Source organism: Triticum aestivum, chromosome 1A, assembly GCF_018294505.1.
Source record: "Triticum aestivum cultivar Chinese Spring chromosome 1A, IWGSC CS RefSeq v2.1, whole genome shotgun sequence".
Classification (NCBI taxonomy): Eukaryota; Viridiplantae; Streptophyta; class Magnoliopsida; order Poales; family Poaceae; genus Triticum; species Triticum aestivum.
Window position 1 is genome coordinate 378,039,521 of NC_057794.1, and position 24,066 is coordinate 378,063,586.

Here is a 24,066-nt window from a genome sequence, read left to right on the forward strand (position 1 = left end):
TCAGGAAGGGCTAGTGAGATACTATCTTGTTATATCATATTATGATTATTTTAAGAAAGTGTTGTCATCCGAGATTTGTTATTAATGTTCGCTAGTTGATTATGCCATTGATATGAGTAAACATGAGACCTAAATATTATTATGAATATGGTTAGTTCATAATCTTTGATGAAAACTTGAATGCTGGCTTTACATATTTAAAACAAGAGCAAATAGAGTTTGTAAAAGTTTTTCTTTATTACTTTCAGTTTATCAACTGAATTTCTTGAGGACAAGCAAAGGTTTAAGCTTGGGGGAGTTGATATGTCTCCATCGTATCTACTTTTCCAAACACGTTTGCCCTTGTTTTGGACTCTAACTTGCATGGTTTGAATGGAACTAACCCGGACTGACGCTGTTTTTACCAGAATTGCCATGGTGTTATTTTTGTGCAGAAATAAAAGTTCTCAGAATGACTGGAAAATCAACGGAGAATATTTTTGGAATATATAAAAAATACTAGCGAAAGAATCATGGCCAGGGGGCCACACCCTGTCCACGAGGGTGGGAGCGCGCCTACCCCCCTGGCGCGCCCCCTGCCTCGTGGGCCCCCTGATGCTCCACCGACCTCAACTCCAACTCTATATATTCACGTTCAGGGAGAAAAAAATTAGGGAGAAGGATTCATCGCGTTTTACGATACGGAGCCACCGCCAAGCCCTAATCTCTCTCGGGAGGGCTGATCTGGAGCCAATTCGGGGCTTCGGAGAGGGGAATCCGTCGCCATCATCATCATCAACCTTCCTCCTGTTGGAAATATGCCCTAGAGGCAATAATAAATTAGTTATTATTATATTTCCTTGTTCATGATAATCGTTTATTCTCCATGCTAGAATTGTATTGATAGGAAACTCAGATACATGTGTGGATACATAGACAACACCATGTCCCTAGTAAGCCTCTAGTTTACTAGCTCGTTGATCAATAGATGGTTACAGTTTCCTGACCATGGACATTGGATGTCATTGATAACGGGATCACATCATTAGAAGAATGATGTGATGGACAAGACCCAATCCTAAGCATAGCACAAGATCGTGTAGTTCGCATGCTAAAGCTTTTCTAATGTCAAGTATCATTTCCTTAGACCATGAGATTGTGCAACTCCCGGATACCGTAGGAGTGCTTTGGGTGTGCCAAACGTCACAACGTAACTGGGTGGCTATAAAGGCACACTACAGGTATCTCCGAAAGTGTATGTTGGGTTGGCACGAATCGAGACTGGGATTTGTCACTCCGTGTGACGGAGAGGTATCTCTAGGCCCACTCGGTAGGACATCATCATAATGTGCACAATGTGATCAAGGAGTTGATCACGGGATGATGTGTTACGGAACGAGTAAAGAGACTTGCCGGTAACGAGATTGAACAAGGTATCGGGATACCGACGATCGAATCTCGGGCAAGTATCGTACCGATAGACAAAGGGAATTGTATATGGGATTGATTAAGTCCTTGACATCGTGGTTCATCCGATGAGATCATCGTGGAACATGTGGGAGCCAACATGGGTATCCAGATCCCGCTGTTGGTTATTGACCGGAGAGTTATCTCGGTCATGTCTGCATGGTTCCCGAACCCGTAGGGTCTACACACTTAAGGTTCAATGACGCTAGGGTTATAGGGAAAGTATGTACGCGGTTACCGAATGTTGTTCAGAGTCCCGGATGAGATCCCGGACGTCACGAGGAGTTCCGGAATGGTCCGGAGGTAAAGATTGATATATAGGAAGTATGGTTTTGGCCACCGGAAGTGTTCCGGGCATCACTGGTAGTGTACCGGGACCACCGGAGGGGTTCGGGGGTCCACCAGGTGGGGCCACCAGCCCCGGAGGCCTACATGGGCCAATAGTGGGAAGGGACCAGTCCCTAGGTGGGCTGGGGCGCCTCCCACCAAGGCCCAAGGCGCCTCCAAGAGGGGAAGGGGGCAAACCCTAGGGCAGATGGGCCCTAAGGCCCACCCCAGGTGCGCCTCCCCCTCTCCCCCTTGTGGCCGCCACACAGATGGGATCTGGGGGCTGCCGCCACCCCTAGGGAGGGAACCCTAGGTGGGGGCGCAGCCCCTCCCCTTCCCCTATATATATTTGAGGTATTGGGGGCTGCAACACACATGAGATCCTCTCCCTCTTGGCGCAGCCCTACCTCTCTACCTCCTCGTCTCTCATAGTGCTTGGCGAAGCCCTGCTGGAGTCCCGCACTCCTCCACCACCACCACGCCGTCGTGCTGCTGCTGGATGGAGTCTTCCCCAACCTCTCCTTCTCCCCTTGCTGGATCAAGGCGTAGGAGACGTCACCGGGCTGTACGTGTGTTGAACACGGAGGTGCCGTCCGTTCGGCACTAGGATCATCGGTGATTTGGATCACGACGAGTACGACTCCATCAACCCCGTTCACTTGAACGCTTCCGCTTAGCGATCTACAAGGGTATGTAGATGCACTCTCCTTCCCTTGTTGCTAGATTACTCCATAGATTGATCTTGGTGATGCGTAGAAAATTTTGAATTTCTGCTACATTCCCCAACAGTGGCATCATGAGCTAGGTCTATGCGTAGTTTCTATGCACGAGTAGATCACAAAGTAGTTGTGGGCATTGATTTTGTTCAATATGCTTACCGTTACTAGTCCAATCTTGATTCGGCGGCATTGTGGGATGAAGCGGCCCGGACCGACCTTACACGTACTCTTACGTGAGACTGGTTCCACCGACTGACATGCACTAGTTGCATAAGGTGGCTAGCGGGTGTCTGTCTTTCCCACTTTAGTCGGATCAGATTCGATGAAAAGGGTCCTTATGAAGGGTAAATAGAAACTGGCAATTCACGTTGTGGTTTTGGCGTAGGTAAGAAACATTCTTGCTAGAAACCTATAACAGCCACGTAGAAACTTGCAACAACAATTAGAGGACGTCTAACTTGTTTTTGCAGCAAGTGTTTTGTGATGTGATATGGCCAAAGGATGTGATGAATGATATATGTGATGTATGAGATGATCATGTTCTTGTAATAGGAACCACGACTTGCATGTCGATGAGTATGACAACCGGCAGGAGCCATAGGAGTTGTCTTAATTTATTTATGACCTACGTGTCAGTATAAACGTCATGTAATTACTTTACTTTATTGCTAACTGTTAGCTGTAGTAGTAGAAGTAATAGTTGGCGAGACAACTTCATGAAGACACGATGATGGAGATCATGATGATGGAGATCATGGTGTCATGCCGGTGACAACGATGATCATGGAGCCCCGAAGATGGAGATCAAAAGGAGCAAAATGATATTGGACATATCATGTCACTTTTTGATTGCATGTGATGTTTATCATGTTTTTGCATCTTATTTGCTTAGAACGACGGTAGTAAATAAGATGATCCCTCATTAAAATTTCAAGAAAGTGTTCCCCCTAAATGTGCACCATTGCGAAGGTTCGTTGTTTCGAAGCACCACGTGATGATCGGGTGTGATAGATTCTAACGTTCGAATACAACGGGTGTTGACGAGCCTAGCATGTATAGACATGGCCTCGGGACACATGCGAAACACTTAGGTTGACTTGACGAGCCTAGCATGTACAGACATGGCCTTGGAACACGGAGGACCGAAAGGTCGAGCATGAGTCGTATGGTAGATACGATCAACATGAAGATGTTCACCGATGATGACTAGTCCATCTCACGTGATGATCGGACACGACCTAGTTGACTCGGATCATGTAATCACTTAGATGACTAGAGGGATGTCTATCTGAGTGGGAGTTCATAAGATGGACTTAATTATCCTGAACATAGTCAAAAGGTCTTCGCAAATTATGTCGTAGCTCGCGCTTCAGTTCTACTGTTTAGATATGTTCCTAGAGAAAATTTAGTTGAAAGATGATAGTAGCAATTATGCGGACTAGGTCCGTAAACTAAGGATTGTCCTCATTGCTTCATAGAAGGCTTATGTCCTTAATGCACTGCTCAGTGTGCTGAGCCTTGAATGTCGTATGTGGATGTTGCGAACATCTGACATACACATTTTGATGACTACATGATAGTTCAGTGCGTAATGCTAAATGGTTTAGAATTGAGGCACCAAAGACATTTTTGAAACATCGCAGAACATATGAGATGTTCCAAGGACTGAAATTGGGATTCCAGGCTCGTGCCCACGTCAAGAGGTATAAGACCTCCGACGATTTTCTTAGCCTGCAAACTAAGGGAGAAAAGCTCAATTGTTGAGCTTGTGCTCAGATTGTCTGAGTACAAAAATCGCTTGAATCAAGTGGGAGTTGATCTTCCAGATGAAATAGTGATGGTTCTCCGAAGTCATTACCACCAAGCTGCTAGAGCTTCGTGATGAACTATAATATATCAAGGACATATATGATGATCCTTGAGATATTCGCGATGTTTGACACCACAAAAGTAGAAATCAAGAAGGAGCATCAATTGTTGATGGTTGGTGAAACCACTAGTTTCAAGACGGGCAAGGGCAAAAAGGGATACTTCATGAAACGGCAAATCAGCTGCTGCTCTAGTGAAGAAACCCAAGGTTGAACCCAAACCCGAGACTAAGTGCTTCTGTAATAAGGGGAACAGCCACTGGAGCAGAATTACCCTAGATACTTGGTAGATGAGAAGGCTGGCAAGGTCGATAGAAGTATATTGGATATACATTGTGTTAATGTGTACTTTACTAGTACTCCTAGTAGCACCATGGTATTAGATACCGGTTCGGTTGCTAAATGTTAGTAAACTCAAAATAAAAGGCTGCGGAGTAAACGGAGACTAGCTAAAGGTGAGCTGGCAATATGTGTTGGAAGTTTTTCCAAGCTTGATGTGATCAAGCATCGCACGCTCCCTCTACAATCGAGATTGGTGTTTGCCTTTAGCATAGACATGATTGGATTATGTCTATCGCAATACGGTTATTCATTTAAGGAGAATAATGGTTACTCTGTTTATTTGAATAATACCTTCAATGGTCTTGCACCTAAAATGAATGATTTATTGAATCTCGATCGTAGTGATACACATGTTCATGCCAAAAGATATAAGATAGTAATGATAATACCACCTACTTGTGGCACTGCCACGTAAGTCATATCGGTATAAAACGCATGAAGAAGCTCCATGTTGATGGATCTTTGGGCTCACTCGTTTTGAAAAGTTTGAGACATGCGAACCATGTCTATTGGTGTATATGCATGAAAAAACTCCATGCAAATGGACCGTTTGGACTCACTTGATTTTGAATCACTTGAGACATGCAAATCATACCACATGGGCAAGATGACTGAAAGCCTCGTTTTCAGTAAAATGGAACTAGAAAGCAACTTGTTGGAAGTAATACATTTTGATGTGTGCAGTCCAATGAGTGCTGAGGCGTATAGTGGATATTGTTATGTTCTTACTTCACAGATGATTTGAGTAGATGTTGAGTATATTTACTTGATGAATCACGAGTCTGAATTATTGAAAGGTTCAAGTAATTCAGGGTGAAGTTGAAAGATCGTCGTGACAAGAGGATAAAAGATCTATGATATGATCATAGAGATGAATATCTGAATTACGAGTTTGGCACAGAATTAAGACATTGTGGAAATTGTTTCACAACTAATACAGCCTGGAACACCATAGTGTGATGGTGTGTCCGAACATCATAACTGCACCCTATTGGATATGATGCATACCATGATGTCTCTTATCGAATTACCACGATAGTTTATGGGTTAGGCATTAGAGACAACCACATTCACCTTAAATAGGGCACCACGTAATTCCGATGAGATGACACCGTATGAACTATGGTTTAGAGAAACCTAAGCTGTCATTTCTTAAAAGTTTGGGGCTGCGACGCTTATGTGAAAAAGTTTCAGGCTGATAAACTCGAACCCAAAGCGGATAAATGCATCTTCATAGGACACCCAAAATAGTTGGGTATACCTCCTGTCTCAGATCCGAAAGCAATAAGGGATTGTTTCTAGAATCGGGTCCTTTCTCGAGGAAAAGTTTCTCTCGAAAGAATTGAGTGGGAGGATGGTGGAGACTTGATGAGGTTATTGAACCGTCTCTTCAACTAGTGTGTGGCAGGGCACAGGGAGTTGTTCCTGTGGCACCTACACCAATTGAAGTGGAAGCTTATGATAGTGATCATGAAACTTCAGATCAAGTCACTAACAAACCTCATGGGATGACAAGGATGCGTACTACTTCAGAGTGGTACGTAATCCTGTCTTGGAAGTCATGTTGCTAGACAACAATGAACCTACGAACTATGGAGAAGCAATGGTGGGCCCGGATTCCGATAAATGGCTCGAGGCCATAAAATCCGAGAGAGGATCCATGTATGAAAACAAAGTGTAGACTTTGGCAGAACGGCTCGATGGTCGTAAGGCTGTTGAGTACAGATGGATTTTTAAAAGGGAGACAGACAATGATGGTAAATGTCACCATTAAGAAAGCTCGACTTGTCATTAAGATGTTTCCTGGCAAGTTCAAGGAGTTGACTACAGTGAGACTTTCTCACTCGTAGCGATGCTAAGAGTCCGTTGGAATTATATTAGCAGTCACTGCATTATTTATGAAATCTTGCAGATAGGATGTCAAAAACCATTGTTTCCTCGTGATTTTTTGAGGAAAGGTTGTATGTGATACAACCGGAAGGTTTTTTCAATCCTGGAAGATGCTAATAAGTATGCAAAGCTCCAGCAATCCTTCTAAGGACTGGAGTAAGCATCTCGGAGTTGGAATGTATGCTTTGATGAGATGATCAAAGATTTTGGGTGTATACAAAGTTTATGAGAAACTTGTATTTCCAAAGAAGTAAGTGGGAGCACTATAGAATTTCTGATGAATATATGTTGTTGACATATTGTTAATCAGAAATGACGTAGAATTTCTGGAAAGCATATAGGGTTATTTGGAAAGTGTTTTTCAATGGAAAGCCTGGATTAAGCTACTTGAACATTGAGCATCAAGATCTATAAGGATAGATCAAAACTCTTAATGGTACTTTCAAATGAGCACATACCTTGACATGATCTTGAAGGTGTTCAAGATGGATCAGTCAAAGAAGGAGTTCTTGCCTGAGTTGTAAGGTATGAAGTTAAGACTTAAAGCTCGACCACGGCAGAAGAAAGAGGAAGGACGAAGGTCGTCCCCTATGCTTTTGTCATAGGCTCTCTACAGTATGCTATGTTGTGTACCGCACCTGAAGTGTGCCTTGCCATGAGTCAGTCAAGGGGTACAAGAGTGATCCAAGAATGGATCACAGGACAGCGGTCAAAGTTATCCTTAGTAACTAGTGGACTAAGGAATTTTCTCGATTATGGAGGTGGTAAAAGAGTTCGTCGTAAAGGGTTACGCCGATGCAAACTTTGACACTAATCCAGATTATTCTGAGTAGTAAACTGGATTCGTATAGTAGAACAATTATTTGGAATGGCTCCAAATAGAACGTGATAGCTGCATCTGGGAGATGACATAGAGATTTGTAAAGCACACACAGAACTGAAAGATTCAGACCTGTTGACTATAACATCTCTCACAAGCATAACATGATCAAACCCAGAACTCATCGAGTGTTAATCACATGGTAATGTGAACTAGATTATTGACTCTGGTAAGCTCTTTGGGTGTTAGTCACATGGGGATGTGACCTTGAGTGTTAATCACATAGCGATGTGAACTGGATTATTGACTCTAGTGCAAGTGGGAGACTGTTGGAAATATGCCCTAGAGGCAATAATAAATTAGTTATTATTATATTTCCTTGTTCATGATAATCGTTTATTCTCCATGGTAGAATTGTATTGATAGGAAACTCAGATACATGTGTGGATACATAGACAACACCATGTCCCTAGTAAGCCTCTAGTTGACTAGCTCGTTGATCAATAGATGGTTACGGTTTCCTGACCATGGACATTGGATGTCATTGATAACAGGATCACATCATTAGAAGAATGATGTGATGGACAAGACCCAATCCTAAGCATAGCACAAGATCGTGTAGTTCGCATGCTAAAGCTTTTCTAATGTCAAGTATCATTTCCTTAGACCATGAGATTGTGCAACTCCCGGATACCGTAGGAGTGCTTTGGGTGTGCCAAACGTCACGACGTAACTGGGTGGCTATAAAGGCACACTACAGGTATCTCCGAAAGTGTCTGTTGGGATGGCACGAATCGAGACTGGGATTTGTCACTCCGTGTGACGGAGAGGTATCTCTGGGCCCACTCGGTAGGACATCATCATAATGTGCACAATGTGATCAAGGAGTTGATCACGGGATGATGTGTTATGGAACGAGTAAAGAGACTTGCCGGTAACGAGATTCAACAAGGTATCGGGATACCGACGATCGAATCTCGGGCAAGTATCGTACCGATAGACAAAGGGAATTGTATACGGGATTGATTAAGTCCTTGACATCGTGGTTCATCCGATGAGATCATCATGGAACATGTGGGAGCCAACATGGGTATCCAGATCCCGATGTTGGTTATTGACCGGAGAGTTATCTCGGTCATGTCTGCATGGTTCCTGAACCCGTAGGGTCTACACACTTAAGGTTCGATGACGCTAGGGTTACAAGGAAAGTATGTACGCGGTTACCGAATGTTGTTCAGAGTCCTGGATGAGATCCCGGACGTCACGAGGAGTTCCGGAATGGTCCGGAGGTAAAGAACGATATATAGGAAGTATGGTTTTGGCCACCGGAAGTGTTCCGGGCATCACCGGTAGTGTACCGGGACCACCGGAGGGGTCCGGGGGTCCACCAGGTGGGGCCACCAGCCCCGGAGGCCTACATGGGCCAATAGTGGGAAGGGACCAGCCCCTAGGTGGGCTGGGGCGCCTCCCACCAAGGCCCAAGGCACCTCCAAGAGGGGAAGGGGGCAAACCCTAGGGCAGATGGGCCCTAAGGCCTACCCCAGGTGCGCCTCCCCCTCTCCCCCTTGTGGCCGCGACACAGATGGGATCTGGGGGCTGCCGCCACCCCTAGGGAGGGAACCCTAGGTGGGGGCGCAGCCCCTCCCCTTCCCCTATATATATTTGAGGTATTGGGGGCTGCAACACACGTGAGATCCTCTCCCTCTTGGCGCAGCCCTACCTCTCTACCTCCTCGTCTCTCGTAGTGCTTGGCGAAGCCCTGCTGGAGTCTCGCGCTCCTCCACCACCACCACGCCGTCGTGCTGCTGCTGGATGGAGTCTTCCCCAACCTCTCCTTCTCCCCTTGCTGGATCAAGGCGTAGGAGACGTCACCGATCTGTACGTGTGTTGAACACGGAGGTGCCGTCCGTTCGGCACTAGGATCATCGGTGATTTGGATCACGACGAGTACGACTCCATCAACCCCGTTCACTTGAACGCTTCTGCTTAGCAATCTAGAAGGGTATGTAGATGCACTCTCCTTCCCTCGTTGCTAGATTACTCCATAGATTGATCTTGGTGATGCGTATAAAATTTTGAATTTCTGCTACGTTCCCCAACACCTCCATCACCAATTTCATGATGCTCAATGCCGTGCGTGAGTAATTCCATCATAGGCTTGCTGGACGGTGATGGGTTGGATGAGATTTATCATGTAATCGAGTTAGTTTTGTTAGGGATTGATCCCTAGTATCCATTATATTCTGAGATTGATGTTGCTATGACTTTGCTATGCTTAATGCTTGTCACTAGGGCCCGAGTTCCATGATTTGAGATCTGAACCTATTATGTTTTCATGAATATATGTGAGTTCTTCATCCTATCTCGCAAGTCAATAGTCACCTACTGTGTGTTATGATCCGGTAACCCCGAAGTGACAATAATCGGGACCACTCCCGGCGATGACCGTAGTTTGAGGAGTTCATGTATTCGCTAAGTGTTAATGCTTTGGTCCGGTACTCTATTAAAAGGAGGCCTTAATATCCCTTAGTTTCCAATAGGACCCCGCTGCCACGGGAGGGTAGGACAGAAGATGCCATGCAAGTTCTTTTCCATAAGCATGTATGACTATATTCGGAATACATGCCTACATTACATTGATGAACCGGAGCTAGTTCTGTGTCACACTATGTTATAACTATTGCATGAGGAATCACATCCAACATAGTTATCCATCACTAATCCATTGCCTATGATCTTTTCACATATTGATCTTTGCTCATTTACTTTTCCGTTGCTACTGTTACAATCACTACAAAATCAATACTATTACCTTTGCCACTGTTACCGCTACTATCATATTACTTTGCTACTAAATACTTTGCTGCAGATATTAAGTCTTTCAGGTGCAGTTGAATTGAAAACTCAACTATTAATACTTGAGAATATTCTTTGGCTCCCCTTGTGTCGAATCAATAAATTTGGGATGAATACTCTACCCTCAAAACCGTTGCAATCCCCTATAGTTGTGGGTTATCAGAGGCCCAGTGCTAGTTTCTGTTTTTTGCCTATTTTAGAGTTTGGCAGAAAAGGAATACCAAACGGAAGGAAACCTTCGCGATGATCTTTCTTGCACCGAAAGCAATCCATAAGACTTGGAGTCGAAGTCTGGAAACTCCACGAGGCGGCCACGAGGCAGGATGGCACGCCCCACCCTCGTGGGCCCCTCGTAGCTCCACCGACGTACTTCTTTCGCCTATATATACTCTTATACCCTAGAAACATCACAGAGAGCCATGAAACCACTTTTCCGCCGCTGGAACCTTTTGTACCCGTGAGATCCCATCTTGGGGCCTTTTTCGGCGATCTGTCGGTGGGGGAATCGATCACGGAGGGCTTCTACATCAACACCATTGCCTCTCCAATGAAGCATGAGTAGTTTACCATAGACCTTCGGGTCCATCGTTATTAGCTACATGGCTTCTTCTCTCTCTTTGATTCTCAATACAAAGTTCTCCTCAATGTTCTTGGAGATCTATTCAATGTAACACTCTTTTGCGATGTGCTTGTCGAGATCCGATGAATTGTGGATTTATAAACAAGATTATCTATGAATATTATTTGGTTCTTCTCTGAATTCTTATATGCATGATTAGATATCTTTGCAAGTCTCTTTGAATTATCGCTTTAGTTTGGTCTACTAGATTGATCTTTCTTGCAATGGGAGAAGTGCTTAGCTTTGGGTTCAATCTTGCGGTGTCCTTTCCCAGTGACAGTAGGGGCAGCAAGGCACGTATTGTACTTTTGCCATCGAGGATAAAAAGATGGGGTTTATATCATATTGCTTGAGTTTATCCCTCTACATCATGTCATCTTGCTTAATGCGTTACTCTGTTCTTATGAACTTAATACTCTAGATGCACGCTGGATAGCGGTCGATGTGTGGAGTAATAGTAGTAGATGCAGAATCGTTTCGATCTACTTGACACGGACATGATGCCTATATTCATGATCATTGCTTTAGATATCTTCATAACTATGCGCTTTTCTATCAATTGCTTGGCAGTAATTTGTTCACCCACCGTAAATACATGCCATCTTGAGAGAAGCCACTAGTGAAACCTATGGCCCCCGGGTCTCTTTCTTATTATATTGCATCTTTTTTATTTACATCACATCTCATTTACTATTTTGCAATCTTTACTTTCCAATCTATACAACAAAAATACCAAAAATATTTACTTTACTATCTTTATGAGATCTCACTTTTGCGAGTGACCGTGAAGGGATTGACAACCCCTTTATCGCGTTGGTTGCAAGGTTCTTAATTGTTTGTGCAGGTACTAGGTGACTTGTGCGTTATCTCCTACTGGACTGATACCTTGATTCTCAAAAACTGAGGGAAATACTTACGCTACTTTGCCGCATCACCCTTTCCTCTTCAAGGGAAAACCGACGGATGCTCAATAGGTAGCAACGGGGCGAGGCGACGATGGTGAGGCGGCGCCGAGGACGGGCGCCGGCGTCAAGGAGTGGGACGGCGCGGTCGCCGGGGTCGCCGCCCCTCGATCTGGATCAGGACGTGGGGGTGGGCAGAGGAGCGAGGGAAGTGTGGGGGAGTGGGGTGGATCCAGGCTAGGGTTCGGGTGGGAGTGGCCTAATAGGCCAGGGGGCAGCGGGTGTGGGCTGGCGGGATGGGCTGATTGGCCCAGTTGGGTGAGGGGGTCTTCTTTTGTTTTTTTGTTAGTTTGCTTTCTCCTTTTCTTTTATCTACTTTTGCCGTTTGACTTAATTTCGAACTTAGAATTCAAACGTGTTTGAACCATCGCGAGGTTAACAACAGTAAACACGATGACGTGGCATCATTAGCATAGGATTACTGTACCATAAATATTCGAGCGTTACAGCTACTCTGACTCTTCTTTAGCTGCGAGGACTACATGTCTAGTGGCAATCCCGTGAGTATCTCCTAAGCATGCTCATCGATTAATCTATGCGGTAGGAACCTTTTAATCACACTTCGTGTAGCCCAACAAAAACCACAATAGTAAGCCACCATGAGAGGCAGGCCCATGATGAAAGATGAAGGAACATCGGTTGGGGCGCCCCTCTGTGCTTGTTGTGAAGCGGATCCAATGACATTGTACAAGAAAAGTGAACACCCTTGTCAGATTGGATGTCTCTGAAGACGAAAGCCCACAGCCCCCTCATCAATGTTAGCCATGTCGTCCGTTAGACAAAAAATGTTCGGATGACCTTTGTTCATACAAACACTGGCACCAACTCCTAAATGACGACGACACGGAGAACATATCGTCTAAGCTCGAGCTCACCACGTAGTGGACAAACCACTAGGTTGAGGGAGCCAAAGGCACATTGCCACACAACCCTGCGGGCAGGCCGCTAATGTTGCAACGACAATGAGACATTACCATGCCGCAATGCTTTCACCATCAACACCGTTATAAGGGTGACACCGGGATGCTGCAGCAGACACTATGTGTCACAAATAGCCATTCGCTGGCGGAAGCACATGATGTTGCTTGGCAACTGACTGGTGTTGTGAGGCGATGCTGCGACGGTCGTCGACACTGCTTTGAGGGGATATTGTGATGGGTGGCATCGAGACTACGAGGCGATGTTCCAAGGGTGCTGCCATGCTGTGAGGACCTTAGATTTTGACACGAGTCGTGCGTTGTTGCCGAGCCGATGCCGCGAAAGGCGCGTTTGCAACAAAAATTATAATGCAATGTGCGGCAACGTCGATGCGACTAGAGCGGTTGGCGATGCGGTGGCGGACCACACTTAGCGAATGAGACCTGGCGGGGTTGGACACTGGTGCTGCAATGCCACGGGGGAGCAAGGGTGGCAACCGCTGATGCTGCGACCCATAGAACAATGGGCTGGCGGCATCGCTGATACGGCAATCATGGATGCTGTAAGGTGATGCTGCAACACTCGCCGGTGATTTGGTGAGGCGAGCACACGACGCACGAGACGATATTGCAAGGGAAGTGGGTGGAGAGTGCAAAGGTGGCGCCGCCGGTGCTGCAGATCATGTACTTTGCAAGGTCGGCCTTAGCTCGCCACCAGGGCTATAGGTCGCAAGGCATTGCTACAAGGCGCTGGGAAAAGCATGGCTTGAGGGTCGAGGTTCTGAGTGTGCGGAGAAGGAGAGGGGCGGCGAGTCGATCGAATGGCCAAACGCAAGTCAATCAAATGACTATCAAGGCGACTGATATTTCACTCGCTATAGCCGGATGGCGCCTAGTGCCAACCTTGAAAAAAAGGGGGGAATGTCGAGCCACAAGCGACGACCAAAATCTGAAGAGGAAGAAGCTTTAGTCAACTAGTGTGCCTCATTTTTTGATTACCAACACTCAAAACAAAAAGGCCGTGTCCCCAAACGAGCTTCTGCCATGCTGAATTTCCACAAGAAAACATTTTTTGTTTTTGAATACATGAACTGAAACGCTCTTGGTTGATTTTTTTTTTAGCAGAAGAACACTTTTTTTTTACAGGAAAGCCTTCTGGCGCGTTTTATTGAGAACTGAATAAGCTTACATCGTTCAAATCTCATAAAAAAAATAAGGCTGGCAGGAAATCAAAGGCAGCCATCTCGGCAGTGCAGGCCCGCTAACGTTTTTTTCTTCAGAAAAATGCAGGCCCACTAACTAGTCGGGCCTCTCGGCTCATTGTTTCATTATTAATTCTGGGCCTGGGCTCTCGGCTAATCGGAAGCCCAATAGCATACCAGGATCTCTTTAGGGTTTCCCATTCCCCCACCCCTTCCTCTATAAAATGAAGGGCACAGGATTCTTTCCTACAGCAGCCGTCTTGAAGCAAGAACGCATCTCTCCCTTCTCCCTCCTGGTCCATTGGTATCTGATTTTTGATGCAACTTTTCCTTTCCGTAAGCTGTTCTTCGCTTGCTTTTGTTGCTAGTTTTTGATTTGAAGTACAAATCGCTTGGTTCTCAACAAGTTTCGTGAGTTTTTCACCTGTTGGTTGTTGATAAGTGGTCGCCGGCAATGAGGAACGAAACCTGTGCCGGAGGCGGATGCGCCGATGTCGGTAACACAACCCTCTAAGAAGTTCTGAGCCCCCTGTGATCCCGGTTTTTCGTTGTTTTCTGGATGTTTATTCTTCCAAATTTTGATATGCTGGATTTGTTTTTGACGGTGGATTGGTTTCGATGCGAGGTGATGATGTTATGTATGATAGTCTGTCAATCCCCTGATGTCACAAAGTGAGGACACGCATACATCCCGACAGGCTCTGATCGCATCCAAGTCTCCAGTCCCCGATTCCCTTGTCTTCTTTTAGCCAGTGCTGCAATTTCGTTTGGTTTTCAATATGCTTCGGTAGCTTCTTTTATCAATCCAATAAAAAATATGCTCCACATTCATCATATTAATCAATAAAACATAATACAGCTGCACTTAATGTAAAAAACCAGATCACGCGCTTGATTATGTGGCGTGTGGTGGACGCCGAATCTGCGCCATAGCTGAAGTAACCAGAGTGCACCTCCTCCACGTTGTAAACATGGTCGAGAAACAAAAGTTTGGAGAAGGCTCATGGACTTTTACGTGACTGTAAATGTAAAAATATTGTTTGGTTTTGAACCAAACTAAACAGCTTGCATTCCAGTCCATTAAGGGGTACTGCCAATGCTCATTCCACAAGATAAATGAAATGTAATCTAAGCACAATATTGGATAACTGCCTATGAAAACGTATTGGAAAATTCATCAATTAATATTTTCTTTATCGACATGCACATATGAATGTTTGTCAACTATACCATCTCAACAGAGATCTGTATCTATGAACAAGCTCTATTAATTGATGCACAGGGATCAAGAATCTATGAACTGTTGCTTTTTCGCTGCTCTTTAACATCAACCAGAAGTCCAAAATCATGATGCGGGGATAGAATCTATGAACTGTTTCCCAACGCGGCACCCAACAGCAATCAGAAGTCCAAAATCTTGACGCAGGGCAAGAGAGTCTATGAACTGCTTCCTTCTTCTCTGCCAACCCAGTACGTTTTTACAGCAATCAGAAGTTTCTCAGGCACGAGAGGGCCATCTTCGTGATCAAGTAGCTTGGACTTCCATCGCATTCCCGTCACCGTCCTCCTGACCTTGTTCAGCACCTCGACATTGTCCCGCAGTATGACAGTGCCCTCTGGACGCAAGATCCTATCCATCTCAAGAAGAATGTCTTCCAGGTCACACCTAACAAGTGCACCAAGTCCATATAAGAAGAGGTCATGGATTTCCCATGTAGTGTACATATAACTGTATCACCAGGAGAGAAGAGATCACCTACTTGTTCTGATACAAACTGAAGACGCCGCTGGCATGTATCAGGTCATATGTCCTAGGGTACGTAGAGAAGGCTTCGCACCTGATAACAGCACAAAGTAATGGTAATTCAGGAATGGTTTCAACACATCAACATATTATTTGCCAATTGATACCACAACACAGGGGACTTCCAGAGTCCAGACTCACCAATCATGGTATATGCCAATAAGACCCCGCTCATAGATGATGCCAAGAGTGTTCCTCTCTGATATTGTAGGCACAACGTTCATGACCCAGGAGCCGGGAGAATCCAGCACTGCAGCAAAACTTCCGAGGCCTGCATTCATGTCCATGATATTCCTATATCTCGACTTCCCTATCAACTTGTTTACCCTCTTGTATGTATCAACATGCTTCTTCCACAACTTCTTATCCTCTTCATAGACTTCTTCTGTAACACCTGGGGTACCTTCTAGAATTCTGGGAGGGACTGCAAATAGTCTCTTTGGAAACTTCTGTAGCTGCTGTGCTCCCTCTGGGATAGGTGTTATACATGCTTCCATTTTCTTATACCTAGTATACAAAAAAGTGATTTAAAAACTGATATGAGGAAAGAACAGGAAACATAAAAGGCAGAGCTCCTGCCTCTGTTTAAATAAAACAAAGGACATAAAAACAAAATTATAACAATCTCAGACCTTGAAGTTGAGTACTCAAGTTGATGTGCATGTTAGTAGTTTACAGCATGTGTTTGTATATACTACAAATAGAGAACATACCAGATGTCATCTGCATCTTGAACGTTGCACATCTTGCTGGTCCGACCATTCTTATTATGGCATGCATTCAAATTTACCTTTTTCTGCCAAATAACAGTATCTTCCTTCTCATATATTTTATTCCAGCAAAGCATTTCAGCAATGTTCTCAATTCTATTTTGTTCTTCCTCTGAATCTTGTTTGGATCTTTGCCATGTTTTGTAATATTTCTTCCAATTGATGGGCGGGCCAGATAATATCCAATAACCCCCAGGCCTAAGAACCCGATCCACTTCCATCATGTACATTCCATCTGCAGGAAGCAAAAAAGTAAAGCTCTTGAAAATAATCCAATTGACACGAGTATTTCAATATTTATGCATGGTTGACACTACTCACCATTTGATTTCCAAGGGATTAAGCAGCGTGAGCAATGGGCCATATCAAAAGATCTAGATGGGTATGGGAGCTTCATAGTCCCAAGCACTCCAATTACAGCAGGAACACCTCGCTCCAAAGCAAATTGAACCTGAGCTTCGTGTGAGTCTCGAGGTGCAAATGACATGGTCAATATATTTCTATCCATTAGGTAAGCACCCCAGCTTGCAACCTACACATGGTCAAAATGTTACTCCCACGTCTTACGGGCAAGAATGCACCGGCACAACCATAAGGAAAAAATAAGACCTAATCGTATATTTGAAAATACCACAAAGCTGGACCAAGAACCAAGATATGTACAAGAAACTAACATCTAATGACTTGGTGCTATATGAAGTAGAGCATAAGCTAAGCAATGATGCAACTAAGAAGACAATTAAAGAGATTGTGTGCAGCAGCTAACTGCTAACACATCTTCAAGGGAGCAAATGATTGAAATATGGGTTTATTAGACATACCCCACATCCAGTGTCAAGTGCAGTCCTAATGGTGCCATCAGCAAGTGGAATGACTGATGCAAGTTCATCAATGTAAGAGCTTGCTCCATTTGGAAACATTGTCCCGCCTCCTGGGAAATGGAACACATCTCCCTGGTGCTGGATCCAGTTCTGAACTGCTTTTTCAACTGTCAGACTCTTGTATGGAGCATTTGCATATGGAACATACTCACGGCTCTTGGGCCAAGCAAAAGGGGTGACATAGCCTTTTGGTGCTGGGATAAGACAGTGCAGCTTCTCATTTTCTGCAGGACAATGCCTCTCTCGATAGGTCATATTTTCTCTAGGAAAGGTCATTGCTCGGTTCTGGTCTTGGCAAGGAGTATAGTCCCTGTATCTAATATGGCATGGCTTAAACACTTTCTTGTTCATGATCAACGGATTAACACCACCCATGCTATGATGGGTCTCGAAGTGCAAATTTGGCAAGATTGTACAGTCGGTTTCCTTTGTCACCCTCAATGCTATACTGTCACCCCTCCCTGTCCCACTTTTCTGCCAAGCGCCTAGTATATAGAAGAAGCAGCACAAACCCATCACAATTACTACTGACATGATGCTCCGTGTCCTACGGTCCGGATTCATTCTTGAACCCCTCATGAACCTGAAATTATTGCAAGAAATTCATAAGGATTCACTCTAAAGGGGTCACATATTTGCAATTTACTGCTTATAGACAGGACATCTATACCGAATCAGTGAGATGTAGATGTATCAAATTAAACCAGATAAAAAGTCATTCAAATCCTAATGGATGGCAATTGCATCAGATGATCACAATTGATGACAGCAACAACAATTGATAATTGGCTACTGACTTCAATTTCACATATTACAAATCTACTTCTAGGTATTAGGATCTGATCCATATGAAACCAGGCAAGATTTACAAACCCTCATGCATAATTTAAACCACAGAGTTTATTATTATTATTTTTGCAAAGAAAACCACAGAGTTTATGACAGAACTATAATATATCTAGCAGGAGTGCTGGCCTTCAATTTAACAGAATAGTGCGACCCAGTTTATTAAGGGGAAAGCGAGCCGAAAACAAAAACCACGTTAGCCTTTGGATGTCTATTTACAGAAGGTCCGTTCTAACTTCTAGTCGTGCAGCAGTTTCAGCAGAACGGCCTAGTTCGTGCATATACCGACAGTAGGAAGCTAGCGCCAACATTCTAGAACGACGCTCTCACAGAAGCACTAGCCAATCGACCCAATGTTTCCTCCATAGCAATCATCAGAACTAAAATAGAAGTACTGCAGCACCGATCGCAGATTCTGACGCAGTCAAACCCTAATTCCAACGACAGCAACTGAACTCTCAACAAGTTCGACGACCACAATAAGTTAGGGCTCTCCGGAATTCCGATCCCGTCACGGCACGCACGCACGCACGCAGGCAAAACCACAGCGCGAGGCGGAACGAAAGCAACACGCGACGAACAGAGAGGCGGGTCGGAATTCCACGAGGCCAGAGCTCAGCCGCGGAAGCAAAATCGGAACCGAAATCAACGGGGGACACCATCAGGAGCAAGCGAGGCAATCCGAGGCTCGGAGAGCTAGCTAGCGCGCGCGGGGATCGAATCCAGAAGGGGGTTTAGGAGTGGAGGAGGCAAGCGAACCTCGCTCTCCGTGTCGTCTCCGCGGGGGGGAAGGGGGTGGTGGCTTCGAGCACGCCCGGGAGGCGGCGGCGTCGAGGCGGTCGCCGGCGAGGTGGAGGGCGGGCGGCGTCGCCGGCGGAGAGGGGACTGGTTGGTGGTGGGGTTGGGGTTGGGCGTACGCTGCCGTGGACCGCTGATGCTGCTTTGACTCAGGCCGCTCGCGGGAGGCGGCCAAATCGGCTCATCGCTCCGAGGACAACGGAAAGGGGACAAAATGAGAGGAGACGACGCGGGAGTGGGAAAGAGCGGCAGGTCGCGCCTGGTGTCTGGTGTGCCGTGTTGGTTTGGTTTGTTGGGGCCTTTCTGCTCGACTCCTAAACCGGACGAAAGCTGTTAACTGTGGCCGAAGAATGTTATCGCCGTACCCAAACACAAAACAAAGCACGCACCACACATTTTATGCAGCATTTCCAAGTTTTCGGAAAATACGAAAAACATGGACGCGAATTATCGTATATCTTGTACACATATATTGTGAATCACACAAAAAAAGATGTGTGGATAGCGTATGAAACCCTCCACTTGTGAATTTGTTTTTTGCAGGTCACATATAATTGTATTGTTTGATGAATTTTTTGCATAAGATATGACAACTGGTACATATGATTTTTCAGTTTATTTTTAACTTCGAGAAAAATGCAACAACGAGTGGGCGCCCCACTAGCCGTGAAATATCCGCATACGTTGTTTTATATTTCAAAGGAACCTGGCGAAACTTCACCCTTAACTCCCCTCTCAAACGCCGGAAATAAGGTCTCTAGTGTCTTTTCCTGAGCTGTTCTCACGCTAGAAATAGCATAGCATCTTATCAGTCGCAACTATTTGCTATTTTATAAAGTTGGCCGTATGCATCGTTCTGATGCAGAGGCCGGGGAGCCCCCCTTTTCGAAAAAAAATCGGTCACAACTATTCAGGATATAAAACCATGTCATAATGCTTTCATTAGAGGTAGGGATACTATAGATGGGGCATGTGACTCCATGAAATTTTGCATGAATCAAAAAGAGACATCAAAGGTGTGCTTTTGAAATTGGACTTTGAAAAGAGTTATGACAAAGTTAACTCGGATTTCCTTTTTCCATTGTTGTGTGTGTGTGTGTGTATGTGTGTGTGTGTGTGTTAGAGAGAGAGAGAGAGAGAGAGAGAGAGTCCGTTTTGAAGTTAATAATTTTGTGGGGAGAAATACTGCCATGTTCAAATGTGTAAGATAGTATGAGCCTCTCTTCCTTTTTCTATTTATATTGCAGCCAACTGCTTGCAAGAATGGTGTGGCTTGCTCGGAATAGTGGGCGACTATCGAATTGATTCCTCATTTGATTAATAAAGGGGTAGCCATCCTGCAATACGTTGATGACACTATAATGTTTATACAAGATGATATTGCTAGTGCCAAAACCTTGTTTTTTTAACTGTTGTTATACCACATCTTTGAGCAAATGTCTGGTTCAGAAATTCACTTCCCAAAGAGTGAAGCGCTCATGGTTTAGTGTGATGATGAGGAGTAGATGTGTGCTTATCTTTCCAATTGTCAACCGGGGTCACGACTTATCAGATACTTAGGAGTGTCCATGTGTGGTACCAAATTACATGAGGTTGACTAGATTCATGTTGAAGAAAATATATTAGAAAACTCGAAGGTTGGGAGGTTGGAACTCTATCCCTTTGTGGCAGAGTGACAAGAATCGAAGCCTGTTTGACCAGCATGCCTATCTACCATTCATTTCATGTATAGAGATTCTCTAAAACAAATGTTGGGAGGATGGAGAAATCTATTAGAAGTTATTTTTGTCCAATAAAATGGAACTAAGAAGAAGTATCACATGGTTAGATGGCCTGTTATATGCGGATAAAAAAGGTGGGCTAGGTATTCATAATCTAGAGAACTTTAATGACAACTTACTCTGCAAGTGGTGTAGAATTTGGAGAATAGAGGGGATGTGGCAAGATATAGGTGGGCTAGGGATTCAGAATCTGGAGAGGTTTTAGCTAAAAGTTTCAAGAGAGAAGTTGAACATGGTGAACTTTTCATAGATTGATGATTCTCCTATGTGGAAGTGGATTAAGTGTGGAAAGTTTAATGTAAAATTTATATATGCTCACTTGTCTAATGTGTGTCCTGGTAGATCCTTAAAGCATCTATGAAAAGTTAAAATCCTTTTAAAATTTAAGATTCGGCTATGGCCCATTTGGCACAATGCCATTGCAACAGGGAAAATAGTACGACAAGAGGAATTTCTGGTGACTCTACATGTATCTTCAGTCCCAAACATGAAAACATTAACGATCTCTTTTTTTGATTGTTCGACAACAAAATGCATAAGCTCACGAAGCGAACTGGTGCGGGTAAGCCTACCCCACAACAATTCCAACAGAGAAGACTCATTGCCGTAGTGGCGCCCCTCGAGGGAGCCTGCCTTACATGAGTTCTGGTATTGTTCTTTGCACCCATACTTGATGTCTTTGGAGGTTGCTGTAAGTGCATCTAGTGCCCCTTAGTGATTTTGGTGTATTGAAGACTTATAGGTTAAGGGACTAATGTGTTTTTGACTGTACACAGGTATATAAGTCTATGAGGAGTTTGATATTTTCAGAGAAAGTCGACCCCTAAAAATGAGGTTCTTCGACTGAAGACTTTCTGAAGACTTTGAAAGTAAAGAAATTGGTGCAATCCTGAAGACTTGGTATACATTCGAGGAACATGAAGCATGAAGACTTCTGTTTTAGTAGTTTCATTTTCTCTTTCTTGAGTCATAGGAAACACCGTACTGTTAAAGGGGGTCGAGGAAATACTAAGGAAAAATTTCCAAGTGATGCTCAACTCAAAATCCTACACCTACCAATCCCTTCGAGTGAAGCCATTGGAAATCTCATACAGTTCAGTCATATTCTTCAGTGACAGAGACGAAGTTCTTCTGGTCTCTGAGGAATTTGCTCTGACTGAGGAGTTAGGAATTCGCCAGTGCGGATTGCCTACATAGTGAGGAACATGATAGCCTTGAGGAATTTGATACTCAAAATTCCGACCGTTGCTGTGTTATGCGCCAGCTGTCCCAAGATATCTACCCACCTAACGGTCATATCATTGAAGGGCATTTATGTTTTATCATGTCGGGCTGCTTCCTAGGCTATAAATAGCCGCCCCCTACAACCACTAGCTGGTTGGCTGCTCCGAGAGAAACTGACACTTGTCATTTGAGAGCATCCCATCCTCCGAGGACTTTGAGCGAAAATCATCAAGTGAGGAAAACCCAAACCCAACACCTACAAACCCCAAGTGATTGAGCATCACTGAAGAGATTGATCCTGCAGGGATCTGACGCTTGTTACCTTTGAAGACTGTGCTTCTTCCAGACGGTTAGGCGTCAAGGTCTAGAGCATCCAAGAGGAATTGTGGATCGCCGAGTGACCAAGTTTGTGAAGGTTCGGAAGCCGCCTGAAGACTTACCACGAGTGATTGGCGCGAGGTCTGTGTGACCTTAGCTCAAGGGGAATACGGTGAGGACTGAGTGTTCTGGACTGCGTGTTCAGAACTGGGTGTCCGAGACTATGTGTCCTCAGGTTTAAATACCTAGCCGCCCTAACCAGACGTACAACTATCACAACAGTTGGAACTGGTCTACCAAATCATTGTCTTCACCAAACTCACTGGTTCTATTTCCTCAACTCTTTCATTTCCTCATAACTGTGTTGAGTGCTTGTTCGTATCTGTGTCTGAAGACTTTGACTAAAGACTTTCTCAATTTCCTCAGTTCAATTTCTTCAGTCAGTTTGTCTTCATCCTGTGTTATCCTGTGCTTACGCTTTCGGTACTCTGTGCTTATCTTCATTTCATCATAATGACTATGCTTGTGTTCTGTTATGTTTCCTTTTGAGTACTTATTCCGCTGCTAGTAGTTCTTCGCTAAGGAATTTCCTCACCTGCAAATTCCTCAGTGAAGAATTCATAAAAAACGCCTATTCACCCCCCTCTAGTCGATATAACGCACTTTCAATTGGTATCAGAGCAAGGTACTCCCTTGTTCTGTGTGATTTTGGTTTAACCGTCTGGAGTTTTAGTTATGTCGACTGCAGGTATGAAGAAAGTGACATGCCCCATCTTTGACGATCACGAGTATCCCAAGTGGAAGGCCATGATGAAGAAGCGCCTCATGGCGATGAACAGCGAGTTGTGGACCGTCGCTGAGATTGGTCTGACCGATCTGTGCAAGATGGCGGAAGCTGATGACATTCGCAAGTACACTCTTCTCAACCTCACGGCGAAGGACGTCATCTGCTCCTGTCTGTCTCAAAATTAGTTCAGGAATATCATGCATCTCGATCATGCGAAGCTTATCTGGGACTGTCTCTCTGAGGTCTATGAAGGTCATCGAACCTGTCATGATCCTTGGTTTGAGGACTTTAAAGAATCTCTCAAAGCAATGACATTCGAACCAAAATCATCATCTTCTGCATCATGCCTTATGGAGAAAGATGCTAAGGTAACCGAATGCTACCTATCTGAGTCTAGTGATGATGAATCTGGTGATGAATTTGGACCCAGCTATGTCAAACTTGCTTCCCTTTCCACTAAACAATAAAGAGCTTTGGAAAAAGTTCAATACATGCTAAATAAGAGCGATGATATGTTGGGTGAAGAAATGGATCAGTCAAAAGCTTTGGCTGAAAGTCTTCAGAGACTTCATACTAAGTATGACACCCTTCAAGATCATCATAACACTCTCTTATCTGATCATGAGAAGCTTTCTTATGAATTTCTTCAAAGAAAGCAAGACCTTGAGAAGCTAAGAGTGAGTTATGAAGATCTTCAGAAGGAGCGCGATTCATTACTTGCTCAACAAATCAGCGCTTCTCGGGAAGAATTTGTTCCTCCATGCTTGAAGTGCATTGAACGTGAATGCTAATTCTTCACCTAAATGTTCAAATGCCGCTAATGTTTCAAATTCTTCACATGCCTCTGCTATCACTAATTCCTCATCCGAGGACACTGCTAGTATCACTA

General features: G+C 44.5%; 1 protein-coding gene and 2 non-coding genes across 4 annotated transcripts; 2 read left to right on the forward strand and 1 right to left on the reverse strand.

Annotated features, from left to right (window-relative positions):
* Positions 1-14,417: 14,417 nt before the first annotated feature.
* Positions 14,418-14,496, forward strand: LOC123073044 (small nucleolar RNA U61). Its single transcript, XR_006435565.1, has one exon. It is a non-coding gene; the product is annotated as a small nucleolar RNA U61 (small nucleolar RNA).
* Positions 14,497-14,588: 92 nt separating this feature from the next.
* Positions 14,589-14,677, forward strand: LOC123073342 (small nucleolar RNA snoR14). Its single transcript, XR_006435662.1, has one exon. It is a non-coding gene; the product is annotated as a small nucleolar RNA snoR14 (small nucleolar RNA).
* Positions 14,678-15,131: 454 nt separating this feature from the next.
* Positions 15,132-19,343, reverse strand: LOC123051924 (probable methyltransferase PMT2). Of its 2 annotated transcripts, XM_044474929.1 has the most exons (7): positions 19,029-19,343; positions 17,364-18,006; positions 16,864-17,074; positions 16,486-16,777; positions 15,914-16,279; positions 15,729-15,806; positions 15,132-15,634 (listed from the first exon to the last, which is right to left on the reverse strand). In XM_044474929.1, exons 2-7 carry the CDS (start codon positions 18,000-18,002, stop codon positions 15,406-15,408), a joined length of 1,815 nt encoding a protein of 604 aa, XP_044330864.1. In that variant the 5' UTR covers positions 18,003-18,006; positions 19,029-19,343; the 3' UTR covers positions 15,132-15,405. The 2 variants fall into 2 exon arrangements, with proteins under 2 accessions (XP_044330864.1, XP_044330873.1); XM_044474938.1 differs by lacking the exon at positions 17,364-18,006 and having other exon boundaries at positions 19,029-19,339.
* Between the last annotated feature and the right edge of the window lie 4,723 nt (positions 19,344-24,066).

What these genes read in the sequence shown, in the direction of transcription:
- LOC123051924 (XM_044474929.1), bottom strand. Translation starts at nt 18,002, where the DNA reads ATGAGGGGTTCAAGAATGAATCCGGACCGTAGGACACGGAGCATCATG. An exon ending in CAAGATGCAGATGACATCTG is followed by an intron (nt 16,280 to 16,485) that starts GTATGTTCTCTA and finishes TTTGTATACTAG; the next exon opens with GTATAAGAAAATGGAAGCAT. An exon ending in TTCAGTTTGTATCAGAACAA is followed by an intron (nt 15,635 to 15,728) that starts GTAGGTGATCTC and finishes TGCACTTGTTAG; the next exon opens with GTGTGACCTGGAAGACATTC.